This window comes from Larus michahellis, chromosome 22 (genome assembly GCF_964199755.1).
Source record: "Larus michahellis chromosome 22, bLarMic1.1, whole genome shotgun sequence".
NCBI classification, from domain to species: Eukaryota; Metazoa; Chordata; class Aves; order Charadriiformes; family Laridae; genus Larus; species Larus michahellis.
In genome coordinates, this window is record NC_133917.1 from 4,481,525 (window position 1) to 4,506,303 (window position 24,779).

At 60.4% G+C, this 24,779-nt stretch overlaps 1 protein-coding gene across 11 annotated transcripts in view; it reads right to left on the reverse strand.

The window, feature by feature from the left end:
* Nucleotides 1–2,955: 2,955 nt before the first annotated feature.
* HDAC7 (histone deacetylase 7) overlaps nt 2,956–24,779 on the reverse strand; it is a 94,295-nt gene continuing 72,471 nt past the window's right edge. For 9 of the 11 annotated variants that reach the window (XM_074564901.1, XM_074564899.1, XM_074564908.1 and 6 more), the window contains 24 exons: nt 20,300–20,496; nt 18,509–18,599; nt 16,471–16,582; nt 15,185–15,300; nt 14,896–15,018; nt 14,288–14,397; nt 13,720–13,836; nt 13,302–13,500; nt 12,210–12,418; nt 11,735–11,944; nt 10,710–10,935; nt 10,080–10,213; nt 9,340–9,460; nt 9,047–9,096; nt 7,808–7,915; nt 7,541–7,596; nt 7,221–7,308; nt 6,801–6,920; nt 6,243–6,340; nt 6,029–6,147; nt 5,696–5,829; nt 5,501–5,585; nt 5,147–5,285; nt 2,956–4,535 (listed from right to left, as the gene is read on the reverse strand). In XM_074564901.1, the coding sequence (XP_074421002.1) occupies nt 4,490–4,535; nt 5,147–5,285; nt 5,501–5,585; nt 5,696–5,829; nt 6,029–6,147; nt 6,243–6,340; nt 6,801–6,920; nt 7,221–7,308; nt 7,541–7,596; nt 7,808–7,915; nt 9,047–9,096; nt 9,340–9,460; nt 10,080–10,213; nt 10,710–10,935; nt 11,735–11,944; nt 12,210–12,418; nt 13,302–13,500; nt 13,720–13,836; nt 14,288–14,397; nt 14,896–15,018; nt 15,185–15,300; nt 16,471–16,582; nt 18,509–18,599; nt 20,300–20,496 (3,008 nt within the window). In that variant the 3' untranslated portion in view covers nt 2,956–4,489. The remainder of the gene's footprint in view (nt 4,536–5,146; nt 5,286–5,500; nt 5,586–5,695; nt 5,830–6,028; nt 6,148–6,242; nt 6,341–6,800; nt 6,921–7,220; nt 7,309–7,540; nt 7,597–7,807; nt 7,916–9,046; nt 9,097–9,339; nt 9,461–10,079; nt 10,214–10,709; nt 10,936–11,734; nt 11,945–12,209; nt 12,419–13,301; nt 13,501–13,719; nt 13,837–14,287; nt 14,398–14,895; nt 15,019–15,184; nt 15,301–16,470; nt 16,583–18,508; nt 18,600–20,299; nt 20,497–24,779) is intronic. The other 2 variants (XM_074564907.1, XM_074564904.1) reach the window with 1 other exon arrangement.

Consider the following 24,779-nt stretch of genomic DNA (forward strand, 5'->3'; position numbering starts at 1 on the left):
GCGGTGCTGCTCCAGGGGGGATTCAGGCTCTTTCGGGGGGGATGACGGGTGAGTATCGGGGTTTCCAGACGATCCCAATAAAGTCCAGGGGGAATTTTGCGGGGTTCAACCCTTCCCGTTCCCTAAGGAGATGGTGCCCGTCGTCAGCAGGAGACGGCTCGGCCGCACGCCCACCCCCCCGCCCCCTCCGCCAGCGCTGCCGCTCGGCCGCGTTTTCTTTACGTCGGGCAAAAGAGAAGCAGCTATTTTTTGCCCGTTAGAGCAGAAAAACAGGGAAAAATAAAAAAAAAAAAAAAAGTCCCTGCAAGCGAGGCTGCAGCAGGCACGCAACCCAAAAATACCCGGCGGGGGGTGGCGGGGGGGGGGAGGCAGCGTTACAAATGACTCAACGGCAGTTTCAATTAGTGCTCACGCTTTATTCAACACCGGAGAACCCAAGGAGAAGCGCCAGCAAGGCTCAGGTTACCTTTTTCTTTATAATTTCAATTTTTACGTACGCCGCGAGTGGATTCCCTGCCCCGGGGAGCTGACACCCCCCCCCCCCCCCCCCCCCCCCCCAGCCTTTAAATAGACCTGAATGTGCCGAGAAAAAAGAAAAAAATAAAAAAATAAAAATTCCATTCAAAAAGAGGGTCGTGGGTGGCTTCGTTGCCTGCATCAGAGGAAGCATTTTACAGACGGAAAATGAAACCATATTTAGAAATATAATTTTTCTTTCAAAAAAACCAAACCAAACCAAAACGTGCTTTAAGAATAAAGCACCTTGTGGCGATTCAGGCTTCCAACTCGAATTTTTAAAAAAAGGGCGAAGTATCTTTTGAAAAATGATTTTTAAACTGATTTTTTTTTTTTGAGTCTTTTTGAAAAAAAAAAAACAAATAATAAAATAAATCCTTCTATCGACTTATTTTAAAACGAGCCAAACATCAGCCCTAAGGAAAGACCAACGCTCCGAACCGAGGTGCTGGGTTTTCTCCCAGTGCTCCCAGCTGGGAGCGTGGCCGCCGTTAGCAAAGACACCGAAAGTCGTGGGGGGAAAAAGGTGTTTGGGGCGCGGAGGGATGGATCCGGAGATGTTCTGGCCCTTACATCGCCATGAGCCTTGGGGGATTCCCCCCCCCGCCTTCCCCCCCCAGTAAACCCTGTCCCCGAGGGACGGTCACCCCAGCAGGACGTTGGGTGTCCCACAGCACCCTTGGCGTAGGTGGCCACGGTGCCACGTGGCTTTTCTTGTCACGCCAACAGCCCTTCCTGGCGGCCGGATGGCGAGAGCGGCTTCCGTGGGCTGTTTTACCGGTCCCGTTCTCCGCTTACAACAGGGTGGCGTGTGCTGGTCCCCGGGACGCACGGGGAGGGCTCCGGGGGGGAGCTCCTCCCTGGAGCTGGAGGAGGTGTCCACCAGCGGCTGCATGGCGGGACGCCTCCGCCCGACGTTCGGCTGCTAAAATCAGGCAGACGGCAGCTCGGCGAGGGCCCTTCCCTCCATCCCCCCACCGAGAAGTGGCGGGAGCACCCAGGCAGCGACGCACCCACCCGGTCCTGGGCTTCAACATCACCGCGGCAGGACCTCCACCCATGGGACCCCACCACCCCCTCCAGCCTCTGCACTCAGCGGGCACCGCTGGAAGAGGTGTTTAGGGGGGACCTGGGGACGAGGCGGTGGCACCCCATGGGGAGGGAGGATCCTTCCAAGCAAGCACATAACTGCTAGAAAAATAAATGCGCCGGCAGGAACGCGCCCCCCCGCCCCACACCTCGTCCCCACGTCACTCGGCCCCAGCTTCGGGGTTGAAACCACAAGCGACCACTTGGCAGCCGGGGCCGGTGCTTCCCCGCGAGCCGTTCGGCACACGGGCCGGGGCGGGTGACGCCACGGGGCAGCGACGGCGGAGGGGCTGCTCGGGGTTTCGGCTCTGCTTTGGGGTGACCTAGGACACGGGGTGCCAATGGATGAAGGATTTCTGGGCCACCCATCCCAAGCCCGGGCTGGGCGACGCTCCCGCTGGGTGCTCCCTGCCAGGCTGGAGGCTGGGAAGCGCCAGCCCTTGAATTCATGAGCTTAATTCATCGCAGCTTTTTTTTTTTTTCCCCTTTGGTATCTTGCCCTGATAGACCCCGAGAAAAACCTGAAAAACGTTAAACGCTGGAGAAGTCAAGAAGTGGGGAAAGAGGCCGTTTGCTCAGGGCACGTCCCTCTGCAACAGCCTCCGCAGCCGAGCTCACCCAGTTGCACCCAGAGCTTTCTCCTGGAGGGACCCGGGGCACAAACTCCCCTTCGACGTTGAGCTTTGGGCCTCCTCGGAGGCGAGGGGCGGCCGTGGGGCCACGTCGCAGCAGGAACCGCTCCTGCGCGGGGTGGAGCCCAGCTGGGACCCACCGGGAGCGACGGGGACGAGGTTGGGACTGCACAGGGAAGGGAAACGGGGGCTGAGGCAGGGAGAGGTGGTGGCACCGGAGGAGCCGCGGCACGGGGGGGGCTGTGGGGTGCCTGGCTCAGCCGAGGGGATGGAGCGGAGGAAGGGGCCGCAACGGCGGGCACTGGGGAGGGGGTGGCAGCACCAGCCTGGCCTCGGGGACACCAGAGATGCTCAAGTGCCCCAAGGCTGGAGGAGCAGGAGGTCCTTCCCACCACCCTACACCCCGCCTAGGGGGGAGACCCACAGCATGGAGGGACAAGCATCTACGCATGCCAGGTCCTGGAGAAGACAGGGAGAGGGTTTTGGGGTGCTTTTTAACCCCTTCCTGCCCAAGCCGCCTCGCCGCAACGTGTGGCCCTCCCACCTGCCCAGCAAGGGGGTGCCGCGGAGGGTGCCCATCCCAGGGCCACCTCGCAGGGTGAGCGCCGGTACCCGAGCTCTGGCAGAGGAGGGGGTTGGGGCAGTGCCACAGCGTGGCCACGACGGCTTCTCTGCGCGTCACTCGGCTGTAAAGGATCTCGCACCCTCCCCAGTATCTGCTGGCCCCCGTCTCTGGGCGGTCTGAGACACAGAAATGTTTTATTCTTCCAAGGTCCTTTTTTTTTTTTTTTTCCCTCCTTCTTTGTTACCTTTTTTTTTTTTTACAAAATCTCCTCCCTGTGCCCGCAGACGGAGCCTGGCCACCTCCTCAGCACCCCATCCAGCCCGCCTCCCCCCCAGCCCAGCTGTGCCCAAACCCGGCTGCAGCCCAGCACCGTGACAGCCCGGCGGGGACCTGTCCCGGGGGGGCAACCCAGGGGACACGGGGAAGACGTGGTCTCGGGACGATGAGCCACACGAGGCCCTTTTGCAGTAGGAGATGGGAAGATGGCAAATCTAGATGGACACCTCATTTTGGGGGGGCCTGACGCTGCCGCTGCCACCCCGAGACAGCAGAGGGATCGGCGGCGTATGGATGGGGCTTTGGGCATCCCTGGGGGAGCTGAGCCCAAGCAGAAGGTGACAGGACTTGAGTCGATCTCAGCTGGAGAAGAGGAGCCCGTCGGGGCGCTGGGTGGGCTCGGGGGGGGTGACTGGAAGACGGCTGGGCTGTCCCTGCTTTAGGGATTACAGGGGTCTACATGGATACAGATCCTCAGGTCAGTGGGCGGCTGAAAAGGGCTCAAGGCACCTTGGCAACGTCCACACGAAGAAGTGTTTGTTCCCGAAATTCCCATGGAAAGAAGAGTACGTAAGGTTCACATTAGCACACGTCAATTGTACATAGTGCAAATCAGAGCCCCGGCACCAGAGGGTTCGTGCTCTGGTTAGTGGTTAGGATGTCCCACGGGTGCGATCCCGGGCACTGCAGACACTCCAGCCCTTGCTCTTCCCCAGCTGCAAGGCGATGGGCGCATCAGCCACAGCTGCCCAAACCCTTCTTGTGCAGAAGGAGGTCAGACCCCACGTCACTGTCACGCTCGCTCCCGCTTTGTGCCCTACCGGAGGAAGGGGAACTGGGAAGCCTTCGCGAGAAGACACGGAGAGCCTGTCCCTCCCGAGAAAACACAGGGCTGCTTCTCAAAGGCATGGCTGCCCGGCCGGAGAGGAGCTCTGGGTGCAGTCCCGAAGGCGGCTTTAACCACCCGCAGCACGGCCACAACATCCATCCCAACACCCACCCCCTTCCCCAAGGGTGAGGAAGATCCCAGGAGAAGGGCAGGTCTGCGCCTGGCTGCCACCGCGGGCGGAGGGGCGGAGGCCTCTCACACGTGTCCCCAGAGGGGTTGCAGGTCCCGAAGGTTGGCGACTGATTGCAGGCACGGTCTTGGTTTGCAAGGCCACACCGTGCAGAGGGAGTTCATGGTTTTTCACCAGTCCCGAGCAGGAGGACGTCTTCCAGGCAGCGGCAGGAGCATCCTTTGTGGAAGACCTGCAGAGGCGGCAGCCAAAGGTCCATGCCATCGCAGGACCATGACTCGGGGAGTGAGGATGACGTGGCAAACGGGAAGCCAGGAGTGAAGAGCGAGCGCTGGGCTCAGGAGAGTCCAGCCACATCCTGGAAGCAGGGGAGCAGAGAGCGTCACCGCTCATCACTGGTTCATGGGCTCCTCTTCCTCCATCGGCTCGTCTTGCGGCCTGAAATGGAGAAATATTGACACATGAGACAAGGAGGAGACCTGTGTGACACAACACATCTCTCTCGGCATCAAGGGGCCTTCTGGCAAGTCCAGCATCTACACAAGAAGCCTCCCAGTGCTTCCCACTCCACCGAGACCTCCGTAGACGCTGTCTGAGTCCTGGTGAGGATGAGCAAAGGTGGGGACCTGGCTGAAAGGAGGTGACGAACCTCCACACCTCCAGTCTCCAAGGGAGGAAGGGGAATTTGGTCTCATTTTCATCTTGTTTGGGAAAAGCCCAGCCCCAAATCTCCCAGAAGCCAATCCAGGCCCTGACCGCGTGGGTGCGGGACCTCACCCCACCACCCACCGACGCTGAACGCCGAGGCCAAACCTGCCAGGCTGTGAGTGCTGCACATCAGAGCTCTCGGTGGGGAGGACGGTTGTCATTTCTATCCCTCACAGCCCAAGACCTGCTTAAAACCAGCACTGTCCCCACCTCCCAGAAGCTCATCCGGCGGCGGGACGTGGCCTTTATCTGCTGCCACCCCCGTGACAGCACGGCTCGGAGCCAGGCACAACAGGGAGTGAGGGGCACCCACATCTCCCAGCATCAGTTAAGAGCATCACCTCTTCTCCACCATCACGGCCACCGAGAGGGAGGCCAAGGCTGTGACCGTCTCCACCTCTTCTGCCTCGTGGTGCTGCGCCTCCAGGAAGGAGCAGCCCAGTTTGGAGGCGAAGCGCTGCACGGCCACCCAGTATTTACCTGCAGGAGAAGCAAAAATCAGGAGGCGCCCCAGGTCTCCAGGCTTCCCTTGCAGAGAGTGGGGCATCACCCTCCCACGAGGAGGAGGATGATGGAGGGCTCCACTGGGGTTTTTTATGCCATGTGTCCCCTTGGAGGTCACGGGGTTTACTGGAGAGGGGAGGAAACGCTAACACTTGGCCCTTCCATGTTCTCTGAGCCCCCGGGACACTCACTCTGGACTTGGATCACTGCTTCCAAGGAGCGCACAGCGTTGGGGTTTGGTTTCTGCCTCATGCTTTCTTCTGGGAGAGGGTCCAGCTGCCGAGGGAAGACACAGGGGGTCAAGCTGTGGCCGGGGCTTGGCTCGCAGCATCAGTACAGCCCCACAGCCACGACCCACACGAGCCACTGCCCCCCTCAGCTCTCACCTCGTTGCCCAGCAAGGCTGACACGCAGGCCTCTGATGCATCGCAGATGGCCGTAAGGTCATGGCCACCTTCTAGCGCGAGGACGATGGCTCCGCCAGCCAGGCTCATCAGCTGCTTGGTCATGTAGCCAAAGCCTGGAGGAGAAGCCCGAGGGGCTGTTGTCAGCCTCCCTGCCCAGAACGCTGGGGCCCTGGCCCTCGATGCCAGGCCAGTACAACCCCAAAGATCTTCCCTGGCTCCCTGGAGAGCCACCACCCGCACGCCGCGGTCCCAGCCTGGGGGGGCAGCGGAACAACCCGCCCCGAGCCAGCGGCGCTGCTTCCCCCTCCTTACATTTAGCAGAGACTTTGTAGCCGCCCAGGGGTGGTGGGTGGCCATCAGCTGCATCGAAGCCGGCCGACACCAACACCACATCAGGGGCGAATTCGTGCGCAATGGGCATCACCACCGTCCTGCGTGGGTAAAAAAACAAGTAAGAGGTGTTAAGCGCTGGCTCAGCCCGACACTGACGGAAAGAGGAGATGAGCAGGAATACAAGGAACAGTACCTGAAAGCAGCCAGATACTCAGGGTCACCCATGGGGGGGTCGAGCCCTCCAGTCCAGGCTACGTTGACATTAAATCCCTCGCCGGGGCCAGCACCAACCTGTGAGGGAGCGAGGACGACAGTGAAGGTCTGGATGTGGCCCGCAGGGATGCTGGGGCAGTGCCCTGAGCGGGCTCCATCGCCGCCAGGCTCCAGGGAGGCAGGGCTGGGTGTCCCGGACCCCCTGCCCTGTGCCGCCGGAGCCGGCTGGCTCTGCAAAGCTTGCTGACGAGCAGGAGAAGCTGCAGCATTTTCCTGACATTTCCCAGAGCCTTGCAGCCATCAGTCACTGTCCCTGCGCTGCCGGCTGCAGGCTGGGACAAAGCCTGGGCCCTGCAGCCAGCCGGCTGAACCAAGCAGGATCAGGCATCAATGGGAAACGAGTCCACAAGGCACCGGCATAAAACTGCCCTCGCTCAAACCCGGCAGCTCCCTGCTCTCCTGGCTGTCACCTTCGTCACCGGCACCGCCACCCCCGGGCAGAGCTGCAGGGACCTCACAGCCTCTCGGTGCTTTTTACCTCGTCGGCGGCCCCGCTACCGGGGAAGAAGTTGCCATCATCGTGACGATGCAAAGAGATGTAGAGAACGTCAGGGTCTCTGTAGAAGATCTGCTGAGTCCCATTGCCGTGGTGAACATCCTGGAGGGGGAGGGAGGTTGGGAAAAGGCTCTTTTTTTCAGCCTTGAAGGCACCCCAAAAGCCTAACAGGGCTAAAAGCAACTGGATCTCTACCCTGCTCCAGGGCTGGGTCGCCCATCCCCAGGATCTGCTCTTGCTCCCCCTCCCTGACACACCGGGGGGGTCCCAGCCACGCAGCTGGTCCCCGAAGGAGGAGGTTTCACTGCTCTCCGGTCTAGAGCTGGGAGGAGGCGCAGACACCCGCTCCTAGGGACGTACCGGGGAGGAGCGGGGACACGCTGGGTGACCCAGGGGACTTACCCAGTCCACAATGAGGATCTTGCTGAGTTTCCCTTTCTGCTGCAGCTGCCTGGCAGCGATGGCCACCGAGTTAAAGAAGCAGAATCCCCTGCAAAGAAGGAGTTGAAACCAGTTAATGCTCTGGGGCCCTTCCTCAGCACCCTTCCCTCCTGGACAACATGCTCCCCCAAGGGTGGGCTCGCCCTCTCTTCTCCCCGGGGCCGGGATATGGATGGCTGCCAGGGGGAGGTTAGTCTGGAATGACTTTGAGCCAAGGAAATGTTTTTTGGGGCTTCCCGCATGCCATCCCACAGCCCTGCCGCTTGGGAAGAGGCCCTTACATGGCAGTGGAAGGATCCGCATGATGTCCGGGTGGCCGCACCACAGCAAAGCCGTTCTGGGGACAAAAGAAAGGCGAGTGATCAGAGTTGCTGCCCCCAGCGTCACGCACCCCCTCCACGCTCTGGCTGGCGGTTTCTGCTGCATGGGGCCCACAGCAGCGCAGGGCTGGGAGCACCCGGTGCCAGTTGGCGAGATCCCCCAGCCCCCATCTTGCCCAGCCACAGGGCGATGCACAGCTCTGGGACCTCCACATGAAGCCACCCTACCTTCAGCTCCCTGGTGGCCACCTTGAAGGCCAGCTCGGTGACACTGCCCGCGGCCCAGCGGGCAGCGTTGGAGGAATGCAGCTCGTTCCAGATGGTATCGCTGTCCACCTGGAAGCAAGGGGATGGGTCAGACGGGGACAAGGCACCGATGGAGGAGATCTCGGCCGCAGAACCCACGCTCTCTGCCAGACACGCTGCTTGGGGACACGGGCTGAAGTCCCACACAGGCTGACGGGCCAGGCACTGTGGAGCTGGACCACCTCGCACACAACAGGGCAAGCTCCCCAGCGGCTCCCAGTACAGCAGCTCCTCCGCCTGCTCTCAGCCCCAGCCCCCAGTCGAGCTCCGCATCTCACCCTGCACCCGGGGGCAGGAAGGAGTGACTGAGAAAACGCTCGTTACCTTCTTTATCTTATTTTATTGTTTAACCAAACATCTTGGTTTGATCAGGATCACGTCAAGGGCCGAGCCAAAGCCGGAAAACTCAAGTCTCTTCTGATCAACTCCATGTGTGCAACTCAAAGGCTCCCCTCTGCCCATGGAGAGGGGCAGCTCCAGCCCCCCCGCCGTCGGGGCACGGGCGAGAGGAGGGCAGGGAGGGGGAGGCAGAGCGGGGAAAGTAGATGCAAACAGGGCTGAGAAGAGCTGGTGCCCAGCAGCGGGGGCAAGGAGAGGAGAAGAACCAGAAGAGGCAGCAGGAAGGCATGGAGTGAGACCCTTCCTGAAAGAGAGAGAGAAGGACAGAGACGGGGGGGAGAGAGGAAGAGAGGAGAACGCAATGAATGGAGAGAAACCAGGGCGGCAAGCTGTGAAAGGAGAGGCCACAGAAGTGTCTGGAGGGAAGGGGCGAGCTGCTGTCCCCGCGACACCGCTCCCCTCCCTCAATGGGGACCACGGTTTGCAGCTTCCCCCCAGCCGTCCCGCCAGCTCGCTCCCTTCTGACGCCCCAGGCTCTTAGAAATGGCTGTGAGGGGTTTTGGGTTCCTTGGAGTAAGGAGGCATAAAGGATCCCCTTTCAAGGGTGGGATGCTTAGGACCATCCCAAGGGCAGGGGGAAGCTCTGATACTGCGACACCTTGCTCACAGGTGGACTGCTCCCACCGGAGGCTACCCAACCTTGGCAGCCCAAAGGCTTCGGGAGCTCCGTCTCCACTCAAGCCCACCAGGAGGCCCTTGCTGGGGACAGATGATAGGAACAACCCCGTCCAAAACCGCCCAGAGCAGAGATGCAGCACTTACCCCCACCCCTCCGCAGGGCAGCATGACAAACATCCGCTGCGACAGGATCCCTGCAGAGAGACGGGACAGCGAGGACTTCAGAGCTGAGAAACTGGGGATGGGTGGGAGATGGTGCATGGCAACGGGGCTACCGAGGAGAGAGGTTTGGCCTGGCTGCTTGGCCAGAATTAGGACCAGCCCCCAGAGGAGCTGTTTGTCATGGTCCCCAAGGGTGCCCCAAGACCCGGAGTGGCTGTGCAGGATGGGCAGAAGGCGAGACGGCTGCCCGAGGGAGCGTGTGGATGTGGACTCACCTGCCAGCTTCCCGTTGTCCAGTTTCAGGCGGTTGAGGGGATTGGTGCCGTAGAGGAAGACATGGCGCTCGGTATGGACACACTGCAGCTCTTCCAGGGTGGCCTTGCGTCCCCGCAGACACTGTGGCAGACGGGGGTTGTGAACCAGCCGCTCCAGGTGGGAGATGCCGGCTCTCCCACCCAAGCACGGCAGCCTCCAAGGGTGGAGGTGGCATGTCCTGCTGTCTGAGCACAGTCACGCTGCGTGTCACCGCAGCCGGGGAGGCGGCTGCAAGGCTGAGCAGGGTGTTTCTTGCACCCCCCTCCTTTGCAGGCAGGGATCAGGCAGGAAATGCCAGCACCACTGGACCTGCACTGCAGAGCCTTGTACGGACCAGTCAGCCCAGCCAGACCAGGGCAAGGTTTCTAACAGACTGGAAGTGACGCCGACGTTCGCAGTTGGCAAAACACCCTGTCTGAGTAGGGATCACGCCTCTCCCTACACCCATCTTCCAGAAGAGCAGCCTGCTGCTGCCATCTGAAGCCAGAGATGGTCAGACCAGCAGGCTCCAACTTGGCTCTGCCAGCAAGGGACAAGTCCAAACCCTCTGGATAACGGTGGTAAACACACTGAGGTCTGGGAGCAAACGGGATGGAGATGGGAGCAGGATACCCTATCCCACTATTAGCATGAGATGTGCTCGTACCAGCATCCCCCTCCTGGGCAGGCATCCAGTTCCCACCCCGCCGCTCGCGCTCACCTCGCACTGGCTGCGCAGCCCTCTCTCCTGCAGACGGGACCAGATGCTCTGGATCCTGCCCGCGTGCTCCGGGTGGTTGCTGTTGTCACCGCAGGAGCACTGGTGTTTGAGCATCACCGAGTCGTAAACCAGCCCTGCAACGCACAAGGAGAGCTGCTGTCCCGAGACTGGGCTGGACACCCAGGTCTCGATGGTGGGTCTTGATGGTGCTGACCATAATTCAGCTCCTTTCCAGGAGACCCTAAACGCCCATAACTATTTGGTTTGACGGAAACACCTCCCTCAAACCATGGGAGCCTCTGTTCCAACATGCTTGAAGCAAATCTTGTCTTGGATATATGAGAGAGCTGAACCTTGCCAGCATTGCTGGACCAGGATGGAAGTCAAGGGGCCAGATGGGCAAGTCCTGCTTGGAAAAGCCACCTTAGATAAGGAGAAGGGGACCATCATGTTTGTTCTGCTCTTTTTGCAGCCAGCCAGAGCACTCCCAAGCATTTATGAGTCTGGGAGCAACTGGGACTGACGCTAAGCTGCCCCCAGGCATCTCCACCTCCCTTCAAGCTCTTGTCCCCAGCCCCAGCTGCTGCTCCAGCTGTGACATCCCCACACAGCGGCCGGGCCGCGCCATACCTGTTGTGAAGTGCGGCTTGGCTGGCTGCTCCTGCACAGACAGGGAGAGCGTCTTGGAGGCCGTGTCCTGGGCAGGAAGGGAGACAGTCGCGGTGGCAGGAGATGACTGGGCCCTGGAGAGGGGCCTGTGCCCCGCATGGATGGTGGGGACCATGGGGGAGTCGGCCAAGGGCTGTCGCTTGAGGAGCTGCTGCTGCACGCGCTGGTAGGAATCCCAGAGATAGGCCTGATGGAGAGAGGTGGCGGTGAGCACGGCACCTGGAGCAAGGCACCAAGGGCAGCATCACCCGGCACGGGGAAGGGAGCCTGGCACTGAGCACCCTCCCAGGGTCTGGATACGACAGCCCCCGCCATGCTGGGAGGCTCGGAGCGGTCTGCAGGAGCTGGGACATGTCACGCAGCATCTGCTGCTCTCTGCTGGCTCAGCCCCGCAGTGCTGGGCAGCCCCGCTGCAGGCGCAGCAATTCGGAGGACGATGTCCGGCAATCTGGGGACGATGCCCAGCCTTGCTGACACCAGGGGTGGCCGCAGGTCTCGCCCCTGTGCCAAGGAACTGCCCCGGGCTGGAGGAACGTATAGACGTAGTGCCTGCATCCTTACCCACACAGCGCCCCTTTACGGAGGTGGCTCCTGGGGTCTGATCTGAATCTTCCCAGGCTCAGGATGCTACCGGCTTTGCTGGGTTTGTGCAAAGCCTCAAATGGGAGACACCAAGGGATGGAGAAAAGAATTGCCCCGAATTGCAGGGCAGGGATATCTCTGCATGCTGCCTGTTCAGGACTAATGCTCCAAGCAAAAACTGGAGATAGGGACAAGGCTAGGAACTCCACCTCTTACAGCCCACTCCTGAGCTTGCTATGAAGGCTTCAAACCACCCCGAAGGCTCCACGCAGCTTGGGGCAGCCAGGGAAGGCATTGTCCCTGTTCCCCGTGGGCTCCCTGTGCCCAGCAGGGAAAGGGCTGCTTCACGTTGGCAGCCCAGACCCCTCCCCAGGGATCTCCCATCCCTCCCACCTCTTGCGTACCTGCTGCACGACAAGCTCCTCTTGAGGCTGCATCATCTTCTGCGTCCTCTCGGGCTCCTTCACGCTGCTCCCCGGCCGTGTGGGCTCCACGCGTGCCCTCGCCGGGTCGCTGCTCTCAACCCCGGCCTCTGGGAGCGTCGCCTCAGCCTCCATGTCCTCCGAGGAGGGGATCTGCCGCAGACGGGGCTTCTCGCTGGATTTAGCCATGCGCTGCAGCCAGAGGGGTCACAAATGAGCACAGAGAGGTGGCAGGGTACAGGCCACGGGGGGTGGCAGGGCATCATGGGGCAGGAGCACGATGGCTGTGGGAGCCAGGGAAGCTGAGCAGGTACCCTCGGCTTGCTGCTATGAGCACAGGCAAGGCAGCGTCTCGCGTGCCTGGCTAGGGCTTGGCCCTGGACATCTGGTACTCATTGCCCAGCAGGTAGGGATGCCATCTTGCACCCTTCTAGCATCTCTCTCCTCCACGACTTACCTTGCCCAGATGCGTCTGCTGCTTGAGCCTCTCCAGGAACTGGGTGTGATGCTGCTGGTACACCAGCTGCTGCTGGATGGCCTTGGGGTTCTGGGGCAGGGGCTCCGAGCGGGTCCTCCCCAGCGGTTTATGGTGGCCTGGGAGCGACAGGCGCTCTGCAGAGATGAGCGAGGGGGCGAAGGAGAAGGGGACCGTTCCCAGACCTGGCACTGGAGGGGAGAGGAAGGAGAAGTGAGGGGTGGCATTGTCCACCGGGCAGAGCCGTCAGTCCACATCACGGCAAGGAGCAGTGCTGTCTGTACCCCTGCAGACCGTCTCCAGACAGCCTTAAAAATGACAGCGCCCAGCCCTGGAGCCCGGTATCTGGTAGGCCAGGATGGATGGGCTGTGCCTTTATGGCTCCTCTCCTTCTGTCCCCATCGCTTTGGCATCACACAGCCCACAGGAGCCTGGGGACAGAATCTGGCTGACCTCAATCATCTCAGACCCCGCTCAGCTTCATCCTCAATGGGAGAAGGTTCCTTCACTGCAGGTAACACAGGGCAGGGAGAGATGGAGCCAGGAACCAGCACCAAGAAGCCGGTTCTCCTGCTACAATTAGAGGGGGTTACCTAGAGGGGCTGGGGGGAATAAGGCAGTTAGAGGCACAGCCAAGAGGTCTGAGCTGCCGTGCTCGACGCAGGGTCTGTACTGAAATCTGCTGGCATGAAAGCCTAAGGAGAGGCAGGAAAACCCCTTGGAGGGGGCTTCTGGGCTGCGGGAAAGGTGAACGACCCCACACCAGCCCAGCTCAGGCAGGGCAAGGGGCAGCTGGAGGGAAGAGCCAAAGCTACGGATGTCTCTGCATCGCCGAGGCTGTGGTGCCTGCAGAACTCTGGTTTCATGCATGGCAGGGACACGCTTGCTGCTTAGCCAGAACCAGGGTCAACACGTTCCACTCCCTCAGCCCCAGCTCAAGGGAGAATAATGGAAAAATCATGGCCACTGGGCTTTCCCGGCACCAGAAAACCTGCCCGCCCCAAGTGAAGCTCCACGCTGAGCCCCGCCAGCGCTGACGCAGCCTCTGTGTCTGTCACCGAGCTCAATACTTACCTGCCACCAGCGGAGCGTGGGTGACCGAGGGCTCGAGGATGATGACAGGCTGGAGCCGAGGGGATAAGGGGCTCCCAGCCTCATGCTGCTCCAAGCCAGCTGGTATGAACATGGGCGAGTGGGTGCCCGCGAGGACAGGTCCGTTCAGCACGGGCACCCGGTGTGCCAGGCTGGAGAGGGGGCGGCGATCGGCCTCTCCCTGCAGAGAGGAGGAGGACTGGGTCAGCAACCCGCTGGGACACAGCACGGGGAGGGGACAGCATCTCCCCACCGTGCCCACGGGCAGCGCCTGGGAATACTCAGAGCCAGCACATGGCTGCCATCACCCCAGGAACCCCAGGCCCAAAGGAAAGGGATTCCCCTGCCCAGCGGGGGCCCTCTGCCCAGTTCTGGGGCTACCTACAACCTGGCTACCTACCCTGGCGCTAGTGGTAGCCGGCAATCCCAGCGTGATGGCCGGAAGGGAGGCTGCGCTCTGCAGGGCAAACTGGGCCAGCGAGCTCTCCTGCATCATCAGGCGCTGGGCCAGGGGTGTCTGCACCAAACACAATTCATTAGTCTCCCGCTCCAGCAGCGGCAGAACTCAGCGTGGGACAAGCAGCTCGGGCACGGGCCAGGCAGCAGAAGAGGGTGGCTGAGCCCCAGCTGCAGCCGGGGGAATGCCTGGGGCCAGGGCACGGGGCATGGGGGACCCGTGGGGACAGCACATACACTAGGAGACAAGAAATGCACACTGCAAAGGAGGGCAGCACGTCAGAAGCAGCGCTGGGCAGGGCAGTGGATCCCACCGTGCAGGGAGAGCAGGGCTAAGGGCAGTTCCTGGGCAGCGGGGGTCAGGGCTGGGGTCCCTGGGGGTGGATGCTACCTTCGCCTGAGCCTAGGATGGGAGTGGGAGATCAGGGCACCCAACCCTGGGGTCAGGAAGCCCCAGCCCTTGCTTGGAAGCCCCAGGAAAGACCTCTGGCTGCGAGGGTGTCGGAGCTCACCTCATGGGCCATGCCGGAGGCGGCCGGGAGAGCTCCGTGCTCGGCGGGGAGGCTGTCGTTGGGAGAGCTGCAGCCGGACACGGGGGTGCTGCTACTGCTCGGGGAGGAGTCTGCACAAGGAAGAGAAATGGGGATGATGGGTACAAGCACCCAGAGAAGGGCTGCACAGCCCCTGCCCCAGCCCTTCATAGCCCTCCCCCCCTCCAACAGCTTCCCACCCTCCTCCTGGGGCCTAAAGGGGCCAAACCTCCATTTGGGTACGTCCTGACAGCACGGGAGGCACTGCACCACGGTGAGGAAGCCTGACCAGCTGCGTTTGCTCAGGACCTTGGACCCTTCCAGCCTTGTAGGTCCATCACGGGCCCAAAAAGCAGCAGAATACAGCTGTAGCAATGTCATTCCCTCATTCACCTGTCCCTGCACCATCACAGCAGAGAGCTCCCTCCATGGGCTGTGCCCCAAGGAGGGCACCGAAAACGTGCCAAGCCCCAGAGCCATAGCCCCCAGGCAGATGCGGCACAGGATCCTGGGCAGACCGTAACTACTCCAGCCTGGCCCCAAGGTCTCTCCAAACCCCCCGGGTAACACTGTCCAGGCGAAGCCCTCACCGATCGCCTCGGGCGGCCGTCTCTTCAGCGAGGGGGGAGCGCTCTCCTTCCGCATCAGGGGGTTCTTGCGTCGGTCAAGGCACTTCCTGGGCTTGCAACGCACCTTCAGGTTGGGCTCAGATGCTGCGAACAGACCACGCAGTTAGTCCTGGTCTCACTTGTAATGGGGGCGAAGCTGGATGGGCTTTGTGGGCCCAGGCCACCCCGCTTCTCCACTCCAGCCATCCCCTGCGAGCAGGCTGCGAGGGCATCGCCACAGGAGGGAGATGTGTTATCCCCAAGGCCTTACCTGTCTTCCGCAGTGGAAAATGCTCTGGGGGGTCAAGAGAAGTGCTGGGGACGGGGGGCAGGAAGGTGCTGAGCACAGGAGGGGAAGGGCCCTCAGGATCCAGAGGCTCCAGAGACCTACAGGGAGAAGCCACCTTGTTAGAGACCTTTCCCAGCTGGCAGCCATGGGCCACCCTTGAACACTTTCCAACACAAGGGTGTCTGATGGGGTTTTGCCTTTCCCAGGCATGTGATAGGTGCTCTGCTGGTGGCCAGAAAGGCTTGTCCTGTCCACTACCACAAGCACCTATAGAAGGGATCCAGCTGCTGGATCTGCCTTGTCTTGGAACAAAAGACAAGAAGTCTAACAGTGCTACTTTGGGGGTGCTGGTGGACGAGAGGCTCAACACGAGCCGTCAGTGTGCACGAGCAGCCCAGAAAGCCAATCGTATCCTAGGCTGCATCAGGAGACGCGTGGCCAGCAGGTCGAGGGAGGTGATTCTTCCCTCTACTCCACTCTCATGAGACCCCACCTGGAGTACTGTGTCCAATTCTGGAGTCCCTACTACAAGAGGGACATACACATGCTGGAACGTGTCCAGAGAAGGGCCACGCGGATGATCAGAGGGCTGGAGCACCTCTCCTATGAGGACAGACTGAGAGAGTTGGGGTTGTTCAGTCTGGAGAAAAGAAGGCTCCGAGGAGACCTTAGAGTGGCCTACCGGTATCTTAAGGGGGCCTACAAGAAAGGTGGGGAGGGACTTTTTAGGATGTAGGGTAACAGTAGGACTAGAGGGAATGGATTAAAACTAGAGATGGGTCAATTGAGACTGGACGTTAGGAAGAAGTTCTTCACCATGAGGGTGGTGAGACACTGGCACAGGTTGCCCAGAGAGGGGGTGGAAGCCCCATCCCTGGAAGTTTTTAAGGCCAGGTTGGATGGGGCTCTGAGCAACCCGATCTAGTGGGATGTGTCCCTGCCCATGGCAGGGGGGTTGGAACTAGATGATCTTTAAGGTCCCTCCCAACCCTAACAATTCTATGATTCTACTTTCTACGTCTGGGTTTGGACAAGCCATCAAAGTCCAACAAGGTCAGGGAAAACAACATGGGAGCTTCATCCACCTCCTGTAAACACTTAACACAGAACCAAGCCACCTGACCCCGACAGACATTAGCTAAACAATATCTCTGAAGACCAGGAAGCAGAAGATAATGGCAAGATCTTGCCCAAGATAAATAGCCACTTTTTCCAGGTCCTGAGCACATGTCCTGCTCGGGGCAGGCCAGAGGTTGCCCTTGTTTTACCTGTACGGCATGGCTGAAGGGTTGGGGTTGCTGGTCCTCTCCAAAGCTGCCTGCTGCTTCTTCAGGATGACCTCAGCCAGCTTCTGCTTCACCACTGTGCTGGCCACGGCACCTGCAGAGAGACCAGCAGTGACCACACAGGGCTGAGAGCCGACACAGAGCACTTGAAAGGATCCTTGCAGACATGAGCATGGCCCCAGAGCTCCCCCATGGCTGCCCAAGCAATGCCAGGACGGCTGGAGACCCCCTGCAAGCACACAGGCACTGACAAAACCCTGTGGAGATGCTTGGTGCAGCTCAGGTCAAGGTTGGCTCAGGGAGAGAAAGGCCAGCTGGGACAACTGGAGTTTCCCAGCCGGTCAGCGAAGCATCCCTGTCCCACCCTCATCCCACGTCATCTCAGGAGCCCGATCTTTTTGTGTGCACTTCGCCGAGCAGCTGATGAGAGGCAGAGCATGGCCAGAGGCAATTCTCGGCTGCGGATCCGCCTGCTTCATCGCAGCCAGAGAGAGAGCAGGTATAAACTGACACCCACAGAATAAAGAGGGCATGAAATCACAACGTGGCTCGTACAGCAGGGACAAAACTCGCACAGGTGCATGGGAACCTTGTGAAGCCTCTCCAGAGACACTGTGCCCTGGGGCTCTTTGAGCCTGTGTCACACGCTGATAATTTCCAGTTGACGGCATAAAGCTCTGCCTGCATCTCAGCTCCCCACGCAGCCCCGCTCTCCCCCAAACGAGGACAGCTTGCGGGAGAGACAGCAAGAAAAAAGAAACAGAGGGATAGCTCTGAGGCTCCTGCATCTCCTGTTGGAGCCGCGCTCTTCCAGGAGAGCCTGAGACTTACCACAACCCGCTGGCAAACAAACAAACAGCAGCGACCCACGTTCAGCACCTGGCTCCACCGCGGCGCTGAAACACCCCCAGGCAGAGGTCTGACGGCTGCAGGGTGCTGCAATCGCCAGCCCCCGCCCGCCGTGAGCCTCCCGTGTCCTTCCCCACCTCGGACTGGGGCCCGTTCCCATGCTCCCACCCCTGCCAGGCCATAGCCCCAGCTGTCCGTTCCAGCAGGAACGCTCTGTGGTTACAATGGGGAGCATCCACGTTTCTGTGCCAGCATTCAGCACCTCCGAGGACAAGTTACTTAATTAATTTGTATGATTAACTCCCAGACTGCATAAAGGGGCCGCGTGTAGGCTGTCACACTCAGCCGTGCCGAGCCGACTGCGTTCGCAGGAGCTGTTTGCTCAGGAATGGCACGGAAAGGGCAGGCACTGTGTTTTCAGCATTGCGATGAGCCCCATTGGCCCTGTGAACGGCGGGAGGGCAGCCTGCGCGCCGCGGCTATTTGGGAGCTAACGGAAAATATCGGCATCCCGACAGAGCTCAGGCTGGCTGGCTGGCTGGGTGGGCAGTAGGCTCACGGACACTGGGACGGGTGCAGTGCATGCGACGCACGCTGCAGCCGCATCCTTGGGCAGTGATGCAGGGCTCCGCACGCCCGGCGAGCTCCCGGCGAGCTCCCTGCAGCCACTGGCACTAGATGGCGCAGGGAGATCGCAGCCGGCCGGGGTTTGCAAACCTTTCTGCTCAGCATGGGGGGACCCACTAACCTCTCCCCACCGCACCACGGGTGCTCCAGCCCGGGGCTGGCAAGTTCAAGCAGCAAATTCATGCCCTGCCCCGTGCACCGGGCAGTCCCAAGCACCGTCAGCTCGGGTAGCACCGCTGCAGCGGCCGTGTGGCATGGAGATCTGTTGTGACCATCTGGCTGGCATCGCTTGGAAGGACACGAAGGAGAAACACCAAGCAGGCCAGGGCCAAAAAAATCTCATGGTGTGGACGCTGTCACACACCTTTAGACCAAGAGGAGGCAGAGCTTGGTCTGGGGATAACGACAGAACTGCCCACCGAGCCCCCTTCTAAAAGCCACTCTGATCTCACTCCCTCTGTGAGCCACGTCCCCTGGTTTTGGGGACATGGCTCCTTGGGCAGAGATGTGGTGCCTGGTGCCACAGACACACGGAGGCTCTTACTTCGCTTGCTCTTGTCCTTGTTGAGGATCTGGCGCAGCTCCTGCTCCTGTTGCCCAGGCTCAGCTTCGCGGTGCGGGGACTCCATGGTCACCTGCAAGGGCAGAGGCACAACATCAGCACCGGGAGACGCCCGCCTCGCCCCATGCAGCCTGGAGCCCTCTTACCACCCTCCCCGAGCCCAAGGCACAACACCACGGTGATGGAGCATGTCTGAAACGGTCCGTTATGTCATTTTTGGAAACCTGATGGGCAGCCCTGGCCAACAAGAACGTGTCAAGTTGTTTCGTCGCAGCAAACCGGACGCATCTTTGTCTCCAGAGACGCTCTCCCCAGGGACATCATAAAACTCAAACCAGTCTGTTTCAACTCGCTGCCTTTCATGGTGTTTTGACATATCTGTAGCTAGGGCATGGTGTAATACAACAAAAAATAAAAAATCAGAGTTGACTAAAAAGAGGAAAAAAGAAAAAAAACCCTATTCTACCAGTCTTCAAAGCTTGGGTCTCGGTGTTTTCCAGAGCTGAGGTTTTCAGAGACGATCCCATCTCACAGGGAGGTCGGAAAGCGTCACGTCTCACAAATGCCTCTAAGCACCCGTCAGTTGTGGCAGCCGCAGCATCTCAAACTCTCCCTGTGCGGACCAAGCTGATGCTCAGCCTCTCCCAGAAAGCCCCAGTGTGACTCCACCGGGGCTTCCAGCCAAGGTTACTGGGACCAGTGAGCCCACGCCAGCCACCGAGCGCGGGGCCGGTGCTCAGGAGCGGAGCACAAGGGATGGGAGAGAAGCGGATGAGGCTGGGCTTGTGCAGCCCAGAGGCGAGGGGGTACTGCTGCATCTTCCACCGCCCAAAGGGGTGACGTAGCAGACGGAGCCAGGCTCCGAGGAGGAGCACAGCAAAAGGATGAGCAGCCATGGGACAGACGTGCCACAAGGAAAATCCCCTCTGGATACACGGAACTGATTCCTGCCATGAGCGTGGCGGAGCCCTGCAACTGGGAGAGGCAGGGGGTGATCTCCGTGCTTAGAGATGGTCACGGCTCGCCTGGACGCGACCCTCCACAACCTGCCCTACCTCTGAAGTTCGCCCTGCTCGCAGCGGGGGCCTACAGAGGAAATATCCAAACTAGATCTTGCTGTAATTTTGGGACAATGCAGAGTCTGGCAGCGGAGGCTGTGTGTGCAGGGCAGGGGTGCTATTCTGGGTGACACTAGAGAATTTCAGTGAAGACTTCCCAGAAAAGCAAATTAGCTTGTAAAGTGAGTAAGCCGTGCCTTTAGGGCAGAGAAACAGCAGTGGCCAAGCGGAGTGGCAGATCACAGACACCAGGCATCCTGTCCAGTCGCTCTGGCTCCTCGCTCAGCACACATGGTATGCGGCTGAAAACATTTCCCCGCTTCACACATCCCAGGAGGCCCCAGCCCTCCCGCCGGCCTTGGCAGGATGGAGATTTGGCCTGAAAGTAAGACACGAAACCCCCCCACCTGACTCCCTAACCGGCCTCCTTGCGTCAGAGAGGTCTCCGGGCTGGCTAAAAAGAACTACAGACTCTCCAGCTCAGGGGAAGGAAGGAATTCACCTGGGGAGGTTATTTTGGCGTTGGGATTTCCAGCCTCTTCCTTTTAACCCCTGCCAGAGACGGGGTTAAAGTCAGCCCCGGCGCAGGGCACTGCTGGCAGACATGCAGGGCACCGTGAGCTACGTGCTTTGGGGACAAAATGAATTCTTCGAAGTGCCCAGTCCCACCCAGCCGCGGGTGTGGGTCCCCCCCTACATCCCAGGGTGCCCGTACCCTCACGTGCTGGTGGGCGAGTTGCTCCACTTGCTGCTGGTGCAGGCTGGCGAGGAAGAGCTGGTGCTGCAGCTGCTGCGTGTGCTTCAGGGCCAGCAAGGTGGTGTCAGAGCCGGGCTTGACGACGCGCTGCCCGATCCGCAGGTCCATGGGAGCGGTCTGGGGCACCCGTGGGGAGGTGCACGGGTTCACAGCAGCTGTGGAGACACAAAGCGGGGCACAGCTCAGTCCCTGTCTGGCTCAGACCACCCCCTTAGGTAGGCAGGGAAAGCATCAGGACGGGGCCTGGGTATATCCCGATGCACGGGAGCACACTGCGAGGAACGAGCCCTGCCCTTGAGAAGAGCTCGCCACACACCGTCTCCTGCCTCAAAAGCCTCCTCCATCATCTGGGCAAAAAAATCCTGTAAATCATACACCCTTGGAGAGTCTCCAAGGTGCTGCAGGCATCTCTCCCTGACACCACGGCTGAGAATCGCTTTGCAAACATTAAGACACTCCCGCCCTGCCTGGATGCAGAGCCTCCCCGCGTGGCGAACCCCTGTCCTCATGGGAACACCTAAAATAGTTCCAATTACACAGAGCATCGGAGCACCCGCTGCAGCAGGGGATTTTCACCAACCAGCTCCTAAAGCCATGCTTAATTTACCCTGCACGTGCCACGGGCCAGCGCAAAGCTGAGGGGGTTGCCTCCAGCTGCAAGAAACCTGCAGAGGAGCCATCCAGCCAAGGGATGCAGCTGCAATGCTCACGCTGCATCCCTCCAGTGCTCACATCTCTGCAGTGCTCCTGCATCCCTGCAGTGCCCCTCCTGCATCCCTCCAGTGCTCCTGCATCCCTGCAGTGCCCCTCCTGCATCCCTGCAGTGCTTCCCCTGCATCCTTGCAGTCCTCCTGCATCCCTCCAGTGCTCCTCCTGCATCCCCGCAGTCCTCCTGCATCCCTGCACTGCTCCTGCATCCCTGCAGTGTCCCTCCTGCATCCCTGCAGTGTCCCTCCTGCATCCCTGCACTGCTCCCGCATCCCTGCAGTGTCCCTCCTGCATCCCTGCACTGCTCCTGCATCCCTGCAGTGCCCCTCCTGCATCCCTCCAGTGCTCCTGCATCCCTGCAGTGCCCCTCCTGCATCCCTGCAGTGCTTCTCCTGCATCCTTGCAGTCCTCCTGCATCCCTCCAGTGCTCCTCCTGCATCCTTGCAGTGCTCACATCTCTGCAGTGCTCCTGCATCCCCGCAGTCCTCCTGCATCCCTCCAGTGCTCCTGCATCCCTGCAGTGCTCCTCCTGCATCCCTGCACTGCTCCTGCATCCCCACGGTGGGATGCTCCAAACGACACAGAGAAGGCAGCAGGCAGGCAGAGAGGGGATGAGCAATCACAACAGCCACTGAAGGACGCGCAGACAAGCCTCATGGCGTCCCACAAACCAAACGCAGCCGGGTGCAAGGCAGCCGGGGCCACTGCAGCTTCGCCGTGGGCACTGCAGCACAGGGGAAGCTGGAAACAGGCAGGTGGGCAGGAAATTCCGCATGAAAAGATGCTCCTTGCAGTATGCAGGGCCAAGGGCACTGCAGCCCGGGAGATAATTGTTTTCCAAAAGCAGTTTCGATTGGAAAAAAAAAAAAACAAAAAAAAAAAACAAAACACAAACGCCGATGTTATTTTATAGGCAGAGAACCACACCCTGCGCTGTTCAAGCCTCAGCCTCAATGGCACCAGGGAGCTTGTGCTGATGACCGCGATGTTGCAGGAGGAATCTCCGCGGGCTCCTGCCCCGTATCGCAGCATCGACACAGCTCTGCCAGGGGGAAACCTGGCAAACTGCCGCCCTGGCCCGCGCCTCCCTGCGAGGGGAAGGAGCACGAGCGTGTTCACCCGAGGAGGGCGCAGGGACTATTAATAACGGCAGGCGCACATCCGTGCAGATGACGGGGTGCAAGGCCCTGCTGAAACGGGGCCAGCTCTGCCTTTCCTGCGTGGCCCAGGCAGGGAAAATTCCCTCTGGTCGAGGGCAAATATTTCTCGGCACCAGCTCAATTCTCCAGGACAGAGACATTCCCGACCTCAGGCCGTGTCGGAGAAGGACCTGATGTTCCCAGGAAACCCCATCGCCGGGTTTATCCTGTTCTCTCTCCATCTCGCTGATAACTGCCTGGGATTTAATTTGCCTCTGGCTAATTAGCTCTAATTGCTACACCCTGCCTGCCCCACCATAACCGGCACGATACGGAGGTTGAGGAAGATTAACAGCCGCCAGCTGAAAGCCGCTGAGCTCCTCTGCCCCGTTATCACCGCGGCCTCGGGGCTGGACACGGCGCAATGCCACGAGATGGGCAGGATGAGCCCCACAGCCCCCTTTGGGGGTCAGGCACGGCAAAAGCAGATGAGCATGTTCCAGGTGCGTTTTCATGAGCGAGCAAGAGTCCAAGTGATGTCACCCTAGGCAAGAAGATCCCAAGTCTTCTCTCTACGTGCCCTTCAACACCTGCAAGAAGTCAGGGGTCCCAAAAAGGCTGACGTCCTCCCCGGGGCTGGCAATGCATCCCAGCGCCACCAGAGCTGCTGCAGTGCCTGGTCCTGTCTCCCTGCAGCACGGCGCCAGCACCGGCGCCCTGGGAGGCCGTACCCGCCTGCTCTTACAGAAACCTCCCAGCTTCAGCAATCCCCAAAGGGCCTCGCATTCTTGCTAAACGTCAGTGATTTTCAAGGATGGAAGCGATAAGCCGGGCTGTCACCTCCTGCTTCTCAGCTCACGTGTGCTCCCACCTCCCAGCGAGGAGGAGGAGGAGGCCAGAGGGGATGGGCGCTGGCAAAGCCCCTCGGGGATGCTCGGTGGGAGGAAGGCTGGAGGGAGGCAGCGGCACGGCAGACGTAGCGCTACCCAACATGCCGGGCTGCTGGCAGCCAGACAAGGACAGACTGTAACGAGCAGATCTCAGGATGGGAAACGGGGACTTCTGACAGCTCCCAGCCGAGCCAAATCCGCGCCACGTGACGCTGTCTATCGGCAGGAACGCGCTGAAGCTCAGCCATCCCTCTGTCCCCCTCCAGCCAAACGTCACTGTCCTGCTCTATGCCACGAAGGGGCAGGAGCTGGGAAACGCAGTGGGGCTGCCGGGGGACCACAGCCGTGGGGCTCAGCTTTGAGACACCGAGAAGGGCTGCGTACAAGCAGAAGCATCATTTGGAAGGGAAAGTGCAGGTATGAGGAGGAAGGGACCAGCCCACCAAGCCCCAGCCTCCGTCCTCAGGAGGGAGATGGCCATTTCTCATCCAGAGAAGAGCTGTCACGGCCTCCCTCTGCTTGCAACGCTAAAAACGCCAAAAAAATACCCATGGGGAGCTCCCACCGGCCAACGCTCAGCAGCAGCAAACTTATTCTCACCTCCCCATCAGTAGCATCCTCAGGCTCCGCACGACCCCTCCGGCACCTCCCCTGGGCAAAAAGGGGCAAGAAGGTCTTGAGGCCACCAGAGGGGCAGGAGGGGCTATTACAGGCACCTCTGGGGACGGAGGGGGAGATGCGGATGGCAGCACAGAGCCCAGGGGGAAGGCACTGGCGGGGTCTCTGGGAATCTCTCTACCTCATTTGTTTTAGTCTTTTTAAAAACAAACTCCGAAGCAGCGGAAGAGGAGAAGTGGGAGGGAACACGTGTGCTGGGGGAGAGGGAGGACGGGCAGGCCAGCGGCCAGCAGCCAGAAAAACAACTCCTCACCGCTCGCCCAGAGCCAGGAAAAAGGCTGTCGAGCATCCCCATGGCCAAGAGGCACCGGAGCCAGGGAAGAGCCGCCGGCAGAGCCTGCACGGACCCTCCTCCTGCCACGGCCCCCAGCTCTGCACACCCACAGCACAGGGAGCACCCCGCTACGCAGCACCCTGCACAGCTGGGAAGGTTTTGGGAACACTTTTAGGAGGTGGAAGAGAGGGAGGATGGGATGAAAACAAGACGCCGTGGGAGCACGGACCAGCCCAAAGTGCCCCAGGGTGACATGGGCGTCCCAGCCTGCACGAAGCCCCGACATTACAGCTTCTCACCAGGCCAGCGCGGGCTAAAGCCACGAAACTCAGCGCGGTTTTCCAGAGTTTAGAAATATGATGCTTTACGTGCCAAGTGCCAGGGTGGCAAGGGACGAGGACCGGTCGGGGGCAGCGGCGCTGGGAGCGCAGCCCAGCCCCTGGGCAAGAGTCCCGGCCACCATCCCCATGCTGGGACCCCTCCGGCACGTGGCACCTGCGTGTGGCAGCTCCCCAGGATGCCCTGCATCCCTCCTGCTCCAGCCTGGGCTCCAGCAGCTCCGGACCCCTTCGCAAAGCCCTTCCTGCCCTGGGAGCTGTTTGTTTCAGCCCTGACCTCCCACTGCAGCTTGAATTCATTTGGGGTTTCATGCCGGGACCTCCGCCAAGAGTTACAGTAAACAACTCCCCTCCCCGGCAGCCTCCGATGCTCACACATGATTCAGGGGGCAGGCAGCCAGGCCAGCAGCT